The sequence below is a fragment of the Anopheles darlingi genome, chromosome 2, assembly GCF_943734745.1.
Source record: "Anopheles darlingi chromosome 2, idAnoDarlMG_H_01, whole genome shotgun sequence".
Taxonomy (NCBI): Eukaryota; Metazoa; Arthropoda; class Insecta; order Diptera; family Culicidae; genus Anopheles; species Anopheles darlingi.
The window spans coordinates 10,404,540-10,421,771 of NC_064874.1; the positions used below are offsets into that span (position 1 = coordinate 10,404,540).

At 48.1% G+C, this 17,232-nt stretch overlaps 1 protein-coding gene across 1 annotated transcript in view; it reads left to right on the forward strand.

The window, feature by feature from the left end:
* The window catches only part of LOC125949066 (uncharacterized), a 146,664-nt gene that overhangs the window by 120,160 nt on the left and 9,272 nt on the right, over nucleotides 1-17,232 (forward strand). The window contains exons 3-6 of the mRNA XM_049675754.1: nucleotides 11,351-11,482; nucleotides 11,590-11,652; nucleotides 13,952-14,099; nucleotides 15,074-15,216. Of these exons, the coding sequence (XP_049531711.1) occupies nucleotides 11,351-11,482; nucleotides 11,590-11,652; nucleotides 13,952-14,099; nucleotides 15,074-15,216 (486 nt within the window). The remainder of the gene's footprint in view (nucleotides 1-11,350; nucleotides 11,483-11,589; nucleotides 11,653-13,951; nucleotides 14,100-15,073; nucleotides 15,217-17,232) is intronic.

The following is a 17,232-nucleotide window of genomic DNA, read 5'->3' on the forward strand; positions in this document are numbered from 1 at the left end:
CATACATGTATGCCAGACTGCCAGACCATCCGAATTACGAAGTGCGTGCGTGCGTGCGACTTCAGGTTTCCAAAAGCATAAGGTTTGCCGATTATTCGTCCAAACAACTCCTCATTTTCAGCCGCCATAATCAGTGTTGCGGAATGGCCGGAGGAGGAGCAACGTGAATGCTTAATTATCGACAATCCTGGCCCATGCACTTAGCCAAACGGTTCTTGCTTCTTGCGTGACGCCATGGCCAGTGTGCGTGTTGGCCTTCAAACGCAACCAATATGGCGAAGGGCTAATCAGCGATGGAAAATTCGATTCCTGGTAGCCGCCTAGAAAGAAGGCTATAGCGGTCATTCGCATGATGGTTCGGGCTTTTTGGCACTAGGTTGTTTATGTGCGTGTGTATGTAGGTGTGTGTGTGTTAGCGTGAATAAATAAATGAATAAATCATTACCTGATTCGATCTGCTGTTGCTGCTGCCTGCGGGGCGGAGTTCACGCTACACGCATCAATGAGGGTGGACAAGGGAGGAGGCCCCTAAATTAAGGCAAGGAAGAATGGAAGGAAAAAGGGGTGGGGGGGGGGGGGCGTTCAATTTCGGGCAGAACACATGGACGCTCTCTGTGATTAAATTATTTTATATTTAAATAACGTGAACACACGCGAATAACCCGGTCGTTAGGAGGTCCGTGCTTTGCACGACACCATTAAAGGCGTATGCGTGTGGCGTGTTTGCGACCTCACCCCTACGTGTGTGTGTGTCCTGGCTGGTCCCTTTTTGGCTTTATTGCATGCCCGAGACTCGTTTAAGCTCGTCTAATTATCGGCAATTTCATGTCGCAGCTACTTTGTGTCGAGCATTTGGACTGACCATTTTTTTGAAAATAATATAATTATCTTTGGGGTAATATATTTACAGAAACATTTACTTTCGCACAGGAAACGCGCAGTGCAGCATTGCATTTTCACACACTCGCACGATTCGCATTCGCACGAACGCTTAGTTTCCACGAAAACTATTCCAGATTTTCCAGACCTTCGGACGCATAAATCAAAACGGGGCTAGCAAGCGCCAGTGTTCGGTGGCCCAGGATGACCTTTCTACGCCGCCCTTTGCTCGGCTACCATATTTACAACGGCTGCGTGTTGGACGTTGATTTATCGGGACCGATCGTGGACCGAAATATCGAAATGATTTTATAGCCTGCAATGCTTCTATCGTGGCCGTGTCCCGATTGTAGGTTCGGTTGAAATACATTCCCTATCACTCGCGGCCCTCCTCCCACCCTACGAGGGCTCATGAAATCCGTGGATTTTCCATTGGAATTGTATTTCATTCACGATGAAAAGCTTCCACGAAACATCGGAACGAAACACGAAACCCACTGCCACCAGTCATTCTGATCGCGTAGAGGGAGGGTTTATTACAAACCGGGGGGGAGAGGATGAAACCGTCAAATTTGCTGCTGAAATCCTCCCACCACAAAACACCACCTCCACAAACACACACACACACGCGCTTCGCTCGCATCAGCATTACAATAAATCCATATTTAATAATCACGCACAGCGCACGGGCTCTGCCAGCTGCTTCTGGCGCACGATATTGCCCCAAGTATCGTATGGGATTGGCTGATTTAACGTCGTCTACAACCGCACCACATCTGCCCCAACTAATCACCACCACCACCATCATCATCATCATCATCATCGGCATCGTCATGATGCTCGGAGCAGCAACCACAGCGTGACACACGAAAAGCGGCCATGATCGGTCCGCGAAAGGTGGTTGATGATGATAGTGGAAGGAAGCCTATAAATTTTAATGAGTAGTAGTTTTAACCCTCTAAGCTCCCCCTGAAAGCACACACACACACACCGGTGGTGGTGGTGTTGGCAGTTGAAATCCAAATCCAACAACATGATCAACAACCTCGCGGCCAAATCGAGGACTTCAGGATCATGGACCGGGAAGGGTGAGAAGTCTGTGAGGCATGGCATGTGATGAATATTCGAAACCAAAACCCGCGTTCCCTGATCTCTCACATTACAGCAACATTACAACATTTTGTATCCGTATACTGTGTGTCACGTCAACATGCACGCGCGAAACCTACGGCGTGGTTTATGCTCGGGATGAAAATGGAATTTCTCATAATCCCGCGTCGAATAGCCGAGATGGTTCTACCTGTCTCTCTCTCTCTCTCTCTCCTTATTTTCTCTCACTCTACAGCACGAAAAATATGGCCACAATTCGTAGACATCTTCATCAACGTGCCTTTCCGCCGGTTTCCGTTGAGACGAATTGCGCCAACGCGAAAGGCGCGCCTCACCAATTTGTAACTGAAATGTCCTGGGACCGAGCTACTCAACTAAAATGCGATCATGCGTGTGCCGCATCTTCTGCCACCGGAAAAGCAAACGTAAAAGATTGAACACAGCCCAGCGTGAGGTGAGGTGAATAAAAAATGTGTCTCGCTCCGTGCGTGAGCGTTTTACATGATGCAGCCTACTTGGACCAGGACCAGGACCTTGATGGATGGATCTGAGATGAGGTTCACTTATGGCAACTTCATTTTAAGTTCAGAGAATGGCTTGTCGGTATTTGTCGACTACCGCGGCTAATCAATTCGAGGAATGGGAAGAATGAGACTCCTCATCTCACGTGTCTCGTGATGCACATTACTTCTAAATTGTAAACTTGCGAACAACCGGTTAAAACCGTGTTCAGTTCTGGTAACCATAAACAAAAGAAAAAAGAAGCAAGCTTTGCTCACAGAGGACATGAGATTCAGTTGTGGCGATCCGTCGATCGATTGCCAATCCAATCAGCGTTTCAGAATACAGAGTGAAGTTATTTCGCTCGAGCCGCTCATTAAGCTCGCTGTCGACGACTACATTATCGGCCATTAAGTCGTTAGACTAGGGTAGGGACCCTTTCCGTTCCCCCTCTGTCTTTCGCATAAATGTGTCGCGAAGTTTATGTTTTGATTTCACCCGTTGCGCGACGAAAGGGACACCATTTCAAACGTTCCAGCGCAGCAAATGAAACCAAACATGTCGAGTTCCCCCCTCTGGGTTTGGGGCCAATTAGCAGCTGCTTCTAGACATAGTACCGCGCGGTACGGCAACCCCAACCCCGTTCCAAGTTCAGGCGTTTCGCACTTAACGTGTTGTCGGTGACAGCGAAAAAGGTCTTCGAACAACTTCCGCCACGATGGTTGGTGGGTGGTTTCCGGAACTCCCTCGTCGCAGCGCCAATCTGGCTCAGTCCTCAGTACCCAGTCCCCCGTCCACGGTCGCTAACCGCTAACGGAGCGAGCAAACGTACGACACACGATGCTAATTTGGCGTCCCATTCGGCAAACCACAGCAGCAGCAGCAGCAGCAGGAGCAGCAGCAGAGCTGGAATCTCTGCATCAATTAACGTGTGAAAAGTGCGGATAAGGGACAGAGAGCGAGAGGGAGAGCACTGACGTCTAACCGGAACGGAATGGAACGGAAAAAACAGACCGTAAAACCGTTTGCGCCGGAAAATTCGGTGAGCAGAGCATTGCGGATGCCACCACACACACACACTCGTACATTTGTGTTGGCAAATACTTGCGGAGCAAACGACGAAAAGGGAGGCAACTAAAGGGAGGTTTGGATTGAATTCTTGCCGAGAAATTAATTCACCGCATTCCGTGCTCCCGGGGAGGTAGTGGAATCTTCTCTTCTTCTTTTCCTATTGTTCCATGATGTAGTCAGTGTTGTTGTTGTTGCTGCTGCGTGCCTTCCCGTCTCCGCAAAGACCAAGCCACCGACCACACAGATGATACTTTGAAATCGATGCCAAGTTAGGTTTCGCGGCTTCCAGGTCCATGACACGGTCCTCCGGTATTTGTTTAGGATGAGTTTCGGGATGGAAGCGCTAGGGGAACGAGGAAGCGAACGATGGGCCGAAAGGGGAGGAGGGTTTACCCTTTATGTCCTGCCCTAATCGAGCCACTGTTTGCTGAATCAATATTTGTCCCTAAACATGTCGCGCGAGCTGCTCTCTCCGCTCCACTTCGTCAATTTACATTCCCTCCCACCGAGCGGGATGAAGAAGTAAAAATTGCTCCGGAAATGTCCATTTGTAGCGACCGGGGACGATCGAAGACCAGCGAGCAGCAGGGGCTTTGGCGGTTGGCATAAATCGTGGACGAATAGACGCGACGCGCGGAGTAGTAGCAGAATTTGTGAAGCATAAGCACTGTGCAAACAAACCGAGGGGTGGCCGGAATATCAACATGTGTGCGTGTGTGTGTGTGTGTGTGTGCGTGATGGAGGCGCCCAGTACCGCCACCGAACGATATGGCTTTATTCAGGCCACAGAAAGGATGTAACTGATGTTTTCGTGTCGTGTCGTTCCGGTCTGGGTTTATCGGGAGTTTTCGCTGTTCGTAAATGGGTTGATTCGTCTCAGTAATCGCTCTTCGATCCATCATGAAATGTGCTACATTAACATTTGAATTTGGGTGAATTGTCATTTTGTGTATCATGCAGGATCAATGATCGAACGATGTAATGTTTTAGGTCAATAGGAAAGAAATGGCTTGAGCTGTTTGCCCATATTCTTCGATTATTGGCTGGTTAGACAGCTAGGACAATATGCTACTTTTGGCATAATTCTGATAGCGCATGTTTGACAATCAAGACTTCGTTCGTTAGAGATCGTTATTACCTTCTATAGAAGTATTGAAATACATTGAAACTGCATACATAACATGCTCCTTATGGAATATTCATAGTCAGAAAATGTATAACACTCGTTACGATTAATTTTTAATAGCCAGAATAGAGTCTTCTCCATAATGATGTGCCACAGATAGCATAAAATGCCTTTATAAGTGTGGATCACATTTCGTTTCTGCTCCAAAATGAATGATTTCGCAATCAATTGACCTGCCTGACAGTTGCTAGTAAATATGTCCTTCACACAAACACATTGAAACGTCAAATTCATGATCCATCTAACCTCAAACCAACCAAGCACCAATTCTACAGACAAGCTTCTCGTTCGATTTGACAGACGGACACTCCAAGAACTCCAATGGAGTACCGAACACCAAACCGAACCGAAGGCAATCAATCAGTCGCTCTCCGTTCACTCGCCCCACACAACTGTGAAAACGGATCCCTTCCCCCCTGGACTGTGGGTCCTTTACACACAGGAGCATTAATTTTAAAATCTCACTTTTCATCCCTTTTCGGTTCTACCTCGCTCTCTCTCCCTGTACCAACAACCTGGAAGGTCGGTCGGCTCTTTAGAAAACAAGAACAAATTAATTAAGTCATCGATGTTTGTCATTGCCATTCGTTCCCCGACCCAAGTAGGCGGAAGCACGTGGCAACGATGCCGCCGAAAAAGCCATTTTCAAGTTCCCACCGGATCCCACCGGTACGGTCCTCTAGTAAGCCCCAAACAACGGACCGCACACGGCCACGAGGCAGAATATAACAAGACAACCGAGCCCGGAGAGGTGGTTGCAAAGTTTGATGAAAATTTCACGCTGCTAAAATTTTAATGATTATCTCCCATTCAAATCGAGCGATGCGCGTAATTTATCGTCTCGTCTGTCTCTCTCTGGCCCTTCCCCCCTCTCCCCTTCCATTCCTGCACTGGTACGCAATCTGTCGTGGACTTGACTTTATCACCGGCGAGGAAGGCGCCTCTTTCTTTGAGCGCTCCGCAGTCGATGGTGAACGCGAGATAGACATTTGGCCAAAGTTAGCACCATGTAAAGCCGCTCGCTCGCTCCTGCTCGTGCTCGTGGTGGGTGAAGATGGATGATGACAATGGGCGGAAATGGGGGTGGCACGGTGTGGCCACGGTTGTCGCCATGCGCCCCCATCGCCCATCGGCGAAGAAAGGAAGCTAAAGCGGTTTCGCCGGAGCATGATACGCACCGCGAATATTTGTCAAGCGCAAAAGTTGTTACCCACCCTTCCCACGCACCGTACCGCTGCCGGGGTGCCGGGGAAATACTTAAAAATTTGGACAAGAAAATCACAATGACGACGACGACGTTGGAGGAGATCCACTTCGGATTACAGGAAATAATAAATGTTTTGTCATTATTTTATCATGAGCCACTGAGCGCTTGTGGCTGAGGTGAGGTGTGTTGAGAACGAGACGCGGGGTTGTGGATGAGGGGGAAGTTGCAATGTTTCCACTTTTCCGGTGAGACGCCGGAAAAGCGAAGATACTTTTAACAATTCTACGTCCAAAAAGTAGGAAAAACACCGCGTCCTATCGCGATCTAGTTTGTGATTTTGCTTTCAGCTTTTCGCTTCTCACAGCAATGGCGACCATCACCGAGGGCTACCTCGCCCAGGATAACGATCGCATGGTCGATGGTCACCTTCACCATCACCATCACCACCCGGGTCCGCGGTCGAGGTCACCCCCTCGGGCACTTTAATTAAACATTTTCGTCGCACCGAGGCGTGGCGAGGAATTTAAATTAATTAGTGCGACACAAATATTGGCACACGGTGTGACACCTCACTCCCCCTCTTCCCCTTCTCTAAAGGGCGAAGGTGCGGTCTCTATCAAGCGCGAAAGAACTTTCGCCAGCACCAGCCACGGGAGTTTTCAAAACCACGCGGAAAAGGCAATAACTCAATCATTTCGCCTCGTTTTTCACGTTCCACGTCGAAGCGTAGCGGGCTGGTATCGGTTACGAACCAAAGCGGACAGGACCACTGCTGTGCACTGCCACGACCACGAACTCCCAATTATCAGCGAGCGATTGTACCGTCCGGGCATTCTTTTTGGTGTGGAATGATCGGATTGTGGTGCAAAAGTTTCTGTAAAGCATTCTCGGTCGTGATTCCAGATTTTGACGTTGATAAGTTTATTATTTGCAGAGAACAAAAGGTTTCCCGGGAAGAGTAGCCTGCGACTTGTTTTGTTTGCTAGAAGGGCATCGTTGCTGGTTCCTATTATCCCAAATATTCTAGATAGTTGTATCAGAATATTAAAGGAATAGCATCCCGGACTGAACTCACGGAGGAACTAGTCACGCCGTGAATAGCCTTATATCCCTTTTGAATAATCGATGAAATCGACCCTGCCCCCGGCCAGGACCATCGTCGACCACACGATTCCAATTAGGGATCCCGGTAAAGAGGTTGACACTTCGATGCTAATCCCTTTCCTAATCTCAAGAGTAATCCCCCATCCGTTCACCAGTGTCACCGGAATCCGTAAATAAGGCCGGCGACCTGTTGGCAATTAATATTCATAAACATGTATCACACAACCAGAGACAAACACACACACACACACACACACATGAAAGGAACCATTCTGTATCGAAATATCCTAGACCTGCTTGCTATGTTTTTCCCAATTTGTTCCGATGTTTGACGCTCATAGAGATTGATAATCCTGGTTCAAGATTTCCTTCCTTTCAAGCAGCAGGCCATGGAAGGCCATGGAATTCCCCGATGAACCCATCAAAGCCTTATCATGATTGATATCGTAAAGAAAGCTCATTAAAAGTTCGCAACGTTAACCTTTTCCGGTAACTGAAACTGAAACCGGGAACCGACAGCCACCGGTCCGGAAGTTTTGGTCTCGTGGGAGCAAGGTTAGGGTCCGTGATTCCGGTGATCTCCCGTTTTGGAAAGAAAAAACCACAATCGAACTTGTGTGTGTGTGTCTATTTCGGTCGAGTCGAGTCGCTATTTGGGTGAATATTTAATGCGCATCGTGGAAGGCATAAATCATCCAATCATCTGGCAGCTAACTATTTACACTAAAGCCTAGCCGAGCCTAGCGGGGCCCCTTCCGATTCCGATTACACGATTGGGACCCATTCTTGGATCGATGCGATGATGGGCCCCGGTGGCCGCTGGAGCAGTTTCCAGCAGCTGTTCCCCGGTGCTTTGATTCCTAAATGAATGATTGAATGATGTTCTGCAGCAGCAGCAGCAGCAGAAAGGGGTTTTTGATAGATCGACTTGTCGGGCACTTCATCGGCCATGAGTCGTCCGTCCGGTGAGCCCTAATAAATGTCCCAAGCTACCTTCTCCTCGTGCCGAACGAATAATTATCCTCTGACCACTCTGACAGACACTAGCAAAGCAAAGGGTAAGAGAACCGGGGACCATTTATGGCCCGAGTGTGAGCCGGGACAGCTGGTGTCACTAATTTGCGAAACCGCAAGAAACACCCTCATCAGTGTTTCTCGTCCACCCTCATCGGTTGTGTTCCGTCCAAGATTCCAGAAAGACTACCCACCCGCCTCCCACCCACAGGCACATATGCACTCATCAGTTATTCATGGGCCAGCAAACTACTTATCGTTAAAAACTAGCTAAAAGAGGCTCGAACACTAAGGCGCACAAGGTGCTGGTAGTGGTCAGGTGGACCAGTTCCCTTAGTGTCACTTCACTCGGGACCGCATGGGTTTCGCAAAGGGGTGGGTTTAAAATTTTAATCATCTACCCTCTTCTTCGGCACCTTATCATCACTCAAATATGCCTCGGCCTTTCTGCACACTTTCCCACACCAACACACACACACACACACACACTCGGATGGTGTGAGGTCCTAGTGCTGAACCCTAGGACTAGCCGCAGCTGACCATGTGCCTGCCGATGGAAGTTAATTGGAAAAGCCTCTCTCCATGTCGGTTCCTAGGACAACGGTCCCCAAAACGGTCCGATGGCCAAAGGACGCACAGTGCTGGCCAACACGTTGATTAGGGTTTGTGCGACCACCACCACCACCATTCCAAGTCCTCGAGACCAGGTCCTGAGTGCCGTCGTGTGCCATTCGGGGCAATATGCACATCTCGTATGGCAACCGTTTAACGGCACCGCAGGTCGTTGTGCTGACTAGCCGGAGCATCGATGACGATGCTGGTGATGATGATGATGATGATGATGAGTGGCTGGGAAAGTTTCATTCGGTAACGTTAGTTAATAATTAATTTCGTTTAAAATGAAACGATAACACCACACGATCCATGGTGACTATGGAGAAGCCTTTTTAGAGGGGGGAGAGGAAGGGCCTTCTTCCTTCGTCTGTTATGTTATGTGGGCTCGAATGAGGTGCCGTCACGTCGTCGAAACATCGGTTGAGCTGAGCCGGGCTCTGCTAGTGAGAAGGATTAAACACGGCCCCGGCCCTCGAGGCCCCGGGATCTCTAATGAGCAAAAATTGGTTTCCCTTTGAGCAGCCGGCGGAGCCGGAGTCCGACCGACCGACCGACCGACACCAATTACCACACGTTTTATCACCTCCGGAATATGGGAACGACGGAAGGGAACCTCGACACACACGCTACACACCACGACATCCAATCGAGCCCCGAAACAATCGTTTTCGATGCATTAACGATGAACGCTTTTCGATAGATACCGTAGCGTACCAAGTACTTCTAGTAGTAGTAGTAGTAGCGCAGAGTGTGACCACAGGTTCGGCGTGTGGCGTACAAAGTCACCCTTTCGGGGTGATCCCGATTACTGTGGCTGAAATATTAATACCACGGCCACACACACGCACACACGCACGCACGCACACGCCGTTCATTGTTGCTCATGAGGTTGTGAGGAGTAGCGTTCAATGTTTACCATCATCATTATGAATTCCGTGGTTCCATTATGAGTAATCCCCTTTCATCCTGCGTTTACATTGTTGCCGCTTCATTACCGGTTCATTTGAAAAAAATTCAACGAATCGGTTAAACAATGTAACCAACCAATTAATAGCAGATCAAACATTCATCTGCTTATTGATAGTATAGATTGATTGCATTCATTGTAGCAAGTTGAAAAATGATGAACTATGGGCTCTGTACCGACGATAAGGTTGTTTGTGCAAAACCAATCGAAAAATAACATTATTCCTGCTAAACCATCAACTCAAACAGCGCAGACGAGTTCACGAGTGGCCCAGCGTTTTCCCCAGAGTGTTATTCAAATTCTTTAAAAAGGAAGTAAACATTTAATTTCTTCCATCTTGCCGATATCGACGCCGCTTTCTGGTCTTCAAGCACCAGACGGTCCTCGAGGAACAGAAATTTCCACCCCAAAAGAAAAATCCAGGTGCAAAGAAGAAAACCGCGAAACGCTTCCTATGCGAAAAGATTTTCCAGGCACCCTCTGATCCCTGATGATTGGCTGGTTGGTTGGTTGGAACGGAGAACTGGCCCACAACATGATTGTTATGAAGTCTTTTCCCTCACCCTCTGCTTACCGTACGTAGCGTAGCTAGGCCAGTTACTGCGGTGGCGAATTGTTGTTTTGGCAAAACAGAGGGGGAGAAGAGAGAATCTAGAGTCATGGCTTCTGGTGCTGCTGGCTTCTAGCAAGTTTTCCATTTTGGCGGTGTATGCTCCCTCGGGGCGGCCGCCAACCAGAGTTGCGGCCACAAACAAGCAAACCGGACTTCGGGCGGGCTTTTCGGGCGAAAGAATGAGTTTTTCCTGGAACCGCTCCTAGTATCTGGAGAGAAAGAGAGAGAGAGAGAGATGACTGTAGGACCGAAAGAATGAACGAAGTAATTACAGTAGCGGTGGTTCAGGTTCGACTCTCTGGTCTGGTCTGGGAGCTTGGCCGTATCAACCTCAGGCGAACGAAAGTAACTAAGCGGCAATGTTTAAAATTACTTTCTTCCGCTACGCTTCCCGTTTTTGTGATGGAAAGAAAGGGAATGATTCGGACATGCACACGACGGCCCCAGCAACAACAACAACAACAACAACAGCAATCAAATCGACTACGGAGATAACGAGACCAAACCCAGGAAGATGGCTACATGGCAATTGGTGTGCGTTTCCGCCACCGTAGCTTTAGTTTGCTGTAATCTCTGATTTGGTTTTGATGCTTTCGTTGGCATTTCATGGAACAGAATATGGTGGGATTTCGTTTTCGCAAACGTTTCGTTAGCAATAGGGCCACCATTTGCCGCGTCCTAGCGTTCCCTTTCCCCCTGAATCCATTCTATTCTTACTAATCCAATATGGACGCTCTGTTGGATCGACGGATTCGATCGATTGTCTTTGTGTTTTTGGGTTTTTCCCTTTTGAAGACAAAGCAAGAGCGTACTGCAAGAAAAGATTTTCCGAAAGCAAAACTCTGCTCCTCTTTGCGAAAAAGGGCTAAATCACTTACAAGCAAAGCGCGGACAAAAAAAAGGCGCACCCATGACCTCGCTTTGCCTGCCTTACGAGATAACGAGATAATAAAGAAGTTTCCCACCACCACCATCACCACACTGGCGCTAGTGGCGTTACGCGTTAACAATATTCATCTTCTGCGATTTCATCGGGAAGCATTTTTTCACCATTTTCCTTCCGGTTTTTTTCTTCACCCGCAGGTGCGCACACTGTTTGTGAGTGGACTGCCGATGGATGCGAAGCCCCGGGAGCTGTACTTGCTGTTCAGAGCCTACGAAGGCTACGAAGGATCGCTGCTGAAGGTTACGAGCAAAAATGGCAAAACGGCATCGGTAAGTTTGTTGCCGGCGTTTTCCTTCCGCCATTCGCGGAGGTTCATCCCTTCTGACCCCCCCCCCCCCCCCACCCCTCGCGTGTTTTCTTTCCTTTCGATTCGCAGCCGGTTGGATTCGTTACCTTCAACACACGGGCCGGAGCGGAAGCAGCGAAGCAGGACCTACAGGTACGAACGAAAATGGCCACCCAGAGGGCCGCCCACGACTAAAGCCTTCTCCTCAGGAAGCGAGTGAGGAAAGCGCTGCTCTGCAGGCCTCTGACCTTTCGCATAAACATTTCCTCCCGGCAAAAAAAAACAAAGCGCCTCAACCGAAAAAAAAATTAAACCTACCCTTTCCCCGCCACAGCTCCTTTCGGCACGATTATGCGCCCCACCAACCTTAACCTTAACTGTACCTCCCCACCCCTTCGCCCTTACGTTATTTACTAACTCGCGTGGAATAACCATAACCCACCAACACCGCCTTCGTTTCACCGCTTTTATGATTGTGTTGAGCTCACATAGCTAGGGAGCTGATGTTGTGATGATGCGTTCTCCGTATGCTCCTGTCCCCGTTCCTGGTGTCCCCCTCCTCGGAACTACGTTTTCTTTCGTTATGGTTCATTCATTAGAAACCGTCACCCTGGCCCTGGCTCCCCATCAGTCTCTCTCACACACATGTCTGTGCGGTAGCTAGCTGGTGATGTGAAATGTAAAGAGTTTCCACCGAAAGTTTTCGACCAAAGACCTGAAACACACAAACACACCACACACACGAATACACAGTACACGAATAGACATTAGAGCGATTGCTCCTGCTGTGACAATTCAACTTCAAAGGTTTCACTCATTTCAATGTCAATGTAAAATGTCTTAATATTTCCTAGTAATAGAACTTGTTGATGCTGGGCCGATGAGTTTCGTCCTGACATTCAATTAGTAGATTAAATCAAGGAAAAAACGATACTCGTAGGGCTCACTGCTACACTAACTCACCACCACCACCACCACCACCGCCACTATCACCATCACTATCACATCCACTCCACAAACACCAGCAGCAAACACTAAACAAACACTTCTAGTTCTGCCGTTCTAGTTTGAAAGGATTAGCTCCTGCGAAAGGATTAACATTCTCACGCATACACACAACAACAATTATACTCCCACTCGAAACTCTCGATTGATCTATACTTGATCTGGACTTGAGTGATGCTATGGAAGTGGCAAAGCCGTTAACCTTTGATCTACTTCTTGCATACCTACCCTAGCCGATATGCTAGCTTGGAGTTCAGTTTGCAAACTGTTCTGGTCCTGGAACTCTTTAACGCCATCGCTTTGATCCTACCGATGGTGGAAACTCGTTTCAAACTCAATGAATCTTAATCACACGATGCCGCTGTGCTTTTCATTTAGGACTTTTTAGCATTTTTGTGCAAAGTTTTTAATGAAATTGCTCGTTAAAATTCATGTTCACCTTAACACAAACCTTTCACTAGTGGGAACAAACATCCAGTCATCAGGGTAAGGTTTTCTTTTGTTTCTCAATTCATTGTTGTTTTTTAAGTCAAAGTAACTAACGTCCGAAGAAATTCTTCCATTCAGAGTTTAAATCATCTCCAATATTTGTTCAGAATCGCCTCGTTACTAATATTTTCCTTGTTAACGTTTTCCTGATGTGTCTAACGTCCTTCTTTTGTGTTTAACAACAAATTCTTATGATACCTGTTTTGTCCCTTTTTTGTTTTTTGTCTTTAATTTCAACGAAACATTCTCCCCCCTCGATCCCCACCAAACCGAACGCTACTAAACCGGTGCTGAAATCGAAAGATATCAGGCGCCTAATATAGTATATTCGCATTTAACACTCCAATCGCTAATGGCCGTGCCGTCAAAAGGAAATCAAAACATTTTATTCTCTCTTTTCCTTCTTTTTTCCATTCTCTCTCTCTCTCTCTTTTCTCTTTTTATATGCTCTTGCATCTCCCGCATCGTACAATTCCCCGATCGTTGCCATCGAACTCGATTACGCAAATCACGCCTTTGTTTGTTTGTTGCTGGAAAATCCATTACCACGTAAAATGGCATTCCTTCCCTCCGTTTGTTTTTCTTTTGGCAAATCCGTCTACTTCTTCGTGCATTATCAAACCCCCACCAAAAAACCCCCTTTCAAATTTGCACACCACCGCGTAAAAACCGCGAACTCCTCCCAAAAAAAACAACAACTCAACTGCACTGCGTGTCAATCGCGACAACCGGTATGTGATCGGTATGTGTGTGCACCACGGATGCATAAACCATCGGCAACAACTCACCGAATCGAATCGAAATGATAAACGGAACCAAAAAAAAACTAAACCAAACTTCTCGCCAAATTATCCAATCAATCGATGATCGCAATCGAAACGAATTCGACGAACGACCTCCAAAAAAACAAACGCACACCACCGCATCGAAACAAAAAACGAAACTATCAATCTTGCAGCAAGGTGTACGCTTCGATCCCGATATGCCCCAAACAATACGCTTGGAATTCGCCAAGAGTAACACTAAAGTCAGCAAACCAAAACCACAACCTAATACAGCGGCCACAGCTGCACATCCTGCATTGATGCACCCACTTACTGCTGGACGTAAGTACTTTTTTTTCGTTTAAAAAACCATTTTCTTTTCCATTTCCCGCCAGTCGTCCAACCACCTATTCACCAGTATTTTCACAAACACAACCACACACACCGTCACCGCAACTTCAACCGCAAACACCTTGCCTTGGGGTCGGAGTGCGAGTCTCGTTGTAGGTCAATGCATTTGCTCAGAGTTTTTTACTGAACTGTTTCAGGGCTCTCGAATTAAAGTTAAAGATAATGTGAAAAGCAATAAGCATCAATTACAAGCGAATATCTTGGCAGTATTGTAGATTAGATTGTAACTATGTTTGAATTGGTTGAAAGTTAGTGCTAGCGAGCTGTAAATGAAGTAGAGCAACCCCGTTTGCTAGAACGTGTCGCGAAGCCGGTCGCGAGGCATCCAACACAATCGGTTCGCGTTCCGATCGATCGCGTCACGTAGAGTGCAACAGTGCAACACCTCTATGCACCGGTCGATGCTGATATCCTGCCCCACCCACCTACAAGCCCACGCGCTCGCACGTATATCCCACACCGTTATTTGGTACACTCTCCACACACACACACACACACTCACACTCTCTCTCTCTCTCGGCACTAGCACCGCCGCCGCAGCCGCAGCCGCAGTGCGCGTTCTAGGGTCACATCTCATCGCGAAATCCTAGAGCTCCCCCCGGGGAGAGACGTACGATGCGTGTGTATTATTGGGTGTAGAGAGCAAAGGCCCCTACCTCCTACCTCGCCCTGCCCCCCAAAACCCCCAGTTCCGCATAAAACGAACCTCAAAATGTCTCAAAAAGTGCTATTAAAAACGGAAGCTACTGAAGTTACTAGTCCAACCAACGAACAGTCTATCAATGTTTAGCGGGAGTGTGTGTGTGATCTGTCCCGTGTCCAGTGTCGTACAAGATTCTCCTTGTGATAGCCCCCTTTTGTTTAGCCCCCCCGTAGCCTCTCTCTAACTGTCTTCTTTTTGTCAGACTTAGGTACTCCGTTTTTTCCTGGCGCCCCGGAACTATGGCACCATCCGCTAGCTTTCTCAGCGGCGGCCGCTGAGCTGCCGAGTGCGGCCGCACTGCAGCATGCGACGCTCGTCCATCCGGCACTGCATCCGCAGGTGCCGGTACGGTCCTACCTCTGACTAAATACGGACAAAGTCCTGGAGCAGCAGCAGCAGCAGCCCATGCATCAAGTAAGTATATTCCGCTCCTCTCAATCATCAATTCCCCTCAACCAAAGGGGCAACCAAGTCCCATTTCTTCACGTCCATTTCACCTTTCACCACCTGCGTGTGTGTGCCAAATGTTGGGTGAATGAAAACGCACCGCAATATGCTCAATTCCAAGATGTTGGAGTCGCGCCACGCAAACGCGAAACGAGACGAGACGAGTAGCCCCACTGTACGCTTTCCACTAACATCCTTCTCACCACCATTAGCTTCTATCGTGCTATCGTGCGAATGCCGACCACTTACAGCTTGTCATTTGGATTGGTGTGGTTTGTAACGCCTGACGAATCCGTGTAGAATATTTGCTCAAACACCAGTTTTTTTTTGTAAATTATGTATCTATGCTGCCGAAGCCTCTTCTCTTCTTAGTAAAGACAGCGAACTGCATCCGCTTGTGATAACTACTCCAAGCTTAGACTTGTAGTAACGATTTAATGGACAGTTTGCATTCGTGGAAAACCTCATCTCTCGTATATCCCGAACCCCTATAGCGAATTGAATTTGTGAATCTCTCTTCTCAGTTTCTGTTTCTGCAATAACAATCCTTGTGATGTGGACGGTGAGCTGCAGTTGTTGCATTATCCATTACAACGGATAATGTTATTAAATTGCATCGGATTTTATGTTTTGACACGGATTGCTAAAAGTCAAACGAACGAACCGCTCCTAGACGGCCAATCGACCTTCGAGCGAAGGATTCCTTTCAAATTTCAATCCCATCACGGTGCAGCCACGATCCTCGAGGCACAGAAGGCACTCTGTGCGTTTGCTTGTTGCTTGCTTGACAGGGAAGTTTGTGAGCATACACAAAAAGCACGAGGAGCAAAAATCCATCGCCTTCGCTTTCGCCTTCAAGCCTGACTGGAAGTAGCAATGGCGGACAATGTCGGTCTCATTATTCTCGCGCAACAAAAGAAACGAACGCCCGGAAAGACCCGCGAGAAGATCCCGCTCCAGGGTTATCCGTCCGCGTCGCTGCCCCGTGTTCAGGTGTTCAAACCGCACGACCCCGCGCTCGACCCTCATCATCGAGTAAAATTAAACAGCTTCTTTTGGAGGGAGGAACGAAGGGAAAAAGAAACGGAAAATCTTTTATTTACGTTTCAGATGAAAAGCAGCATTCCAGTAGCAGCAGCAGCAGCAGCAGTATTCCGTCGAGACTTCCCTTGTGGCCATGGCGTAGAAGTTTGATGCCCAAACCGGGGCGGTCCGGTCTCTGGCCCAGACCAGTGACCAGTGAGTTTGTCCGTACTGCTGCTGCTACTGCTACTGCTACTGCTGCTGGCGTTTACGTTTCGCCTCTCGCCCACATGTTTGCTGATGAATTGTTTGTTTTTCCTCGTCCAGCCAGCGATGCAAAAGTTTTCCCTGGCGTGTTATGCGGTTCGCACTGCTACTGCTGCTTTTTGCGGAGAAATTAAATTCTTTGTAATTTCTTGAAAGGTATTTTCATGCTTACGCCTCTCACCTCGACACGGGGCCGACGCGTACCTTGCGACCTGCGCACCATTGGACCGTGGTAGTATCGTAGGGATAGTTTCATTAAAGCCCCCTGGTGCCTGATGCCTGTCGGGAATTGCCACGGGATCTGCATCATCGCGCGCGCTTATCGCGATGGCGACGAGAGATGCGGAAGAAAATTAATTTTAAATTTTTCTAATGAAAAGAAATTTCCATCAACGCCTGTGCAACGCTTTGCAAAGGCCTCGGTCTGGAAAGGGATCATTCAATAGCGCAACCCCAGGCTCTGTGCATCGTGCCAGATGGTGCAAGGTGGCTTCGTGGCCTGGTCTTTAATGAAGTTAAATCTTGACTGGATCAGCTACTTCTGACATGCATTTCTCATCACCACGCTGCTGCCACTTTGCACCCAGGGCGGGAGTGCTCAGTGGAATGTCCGACCGGTGGACC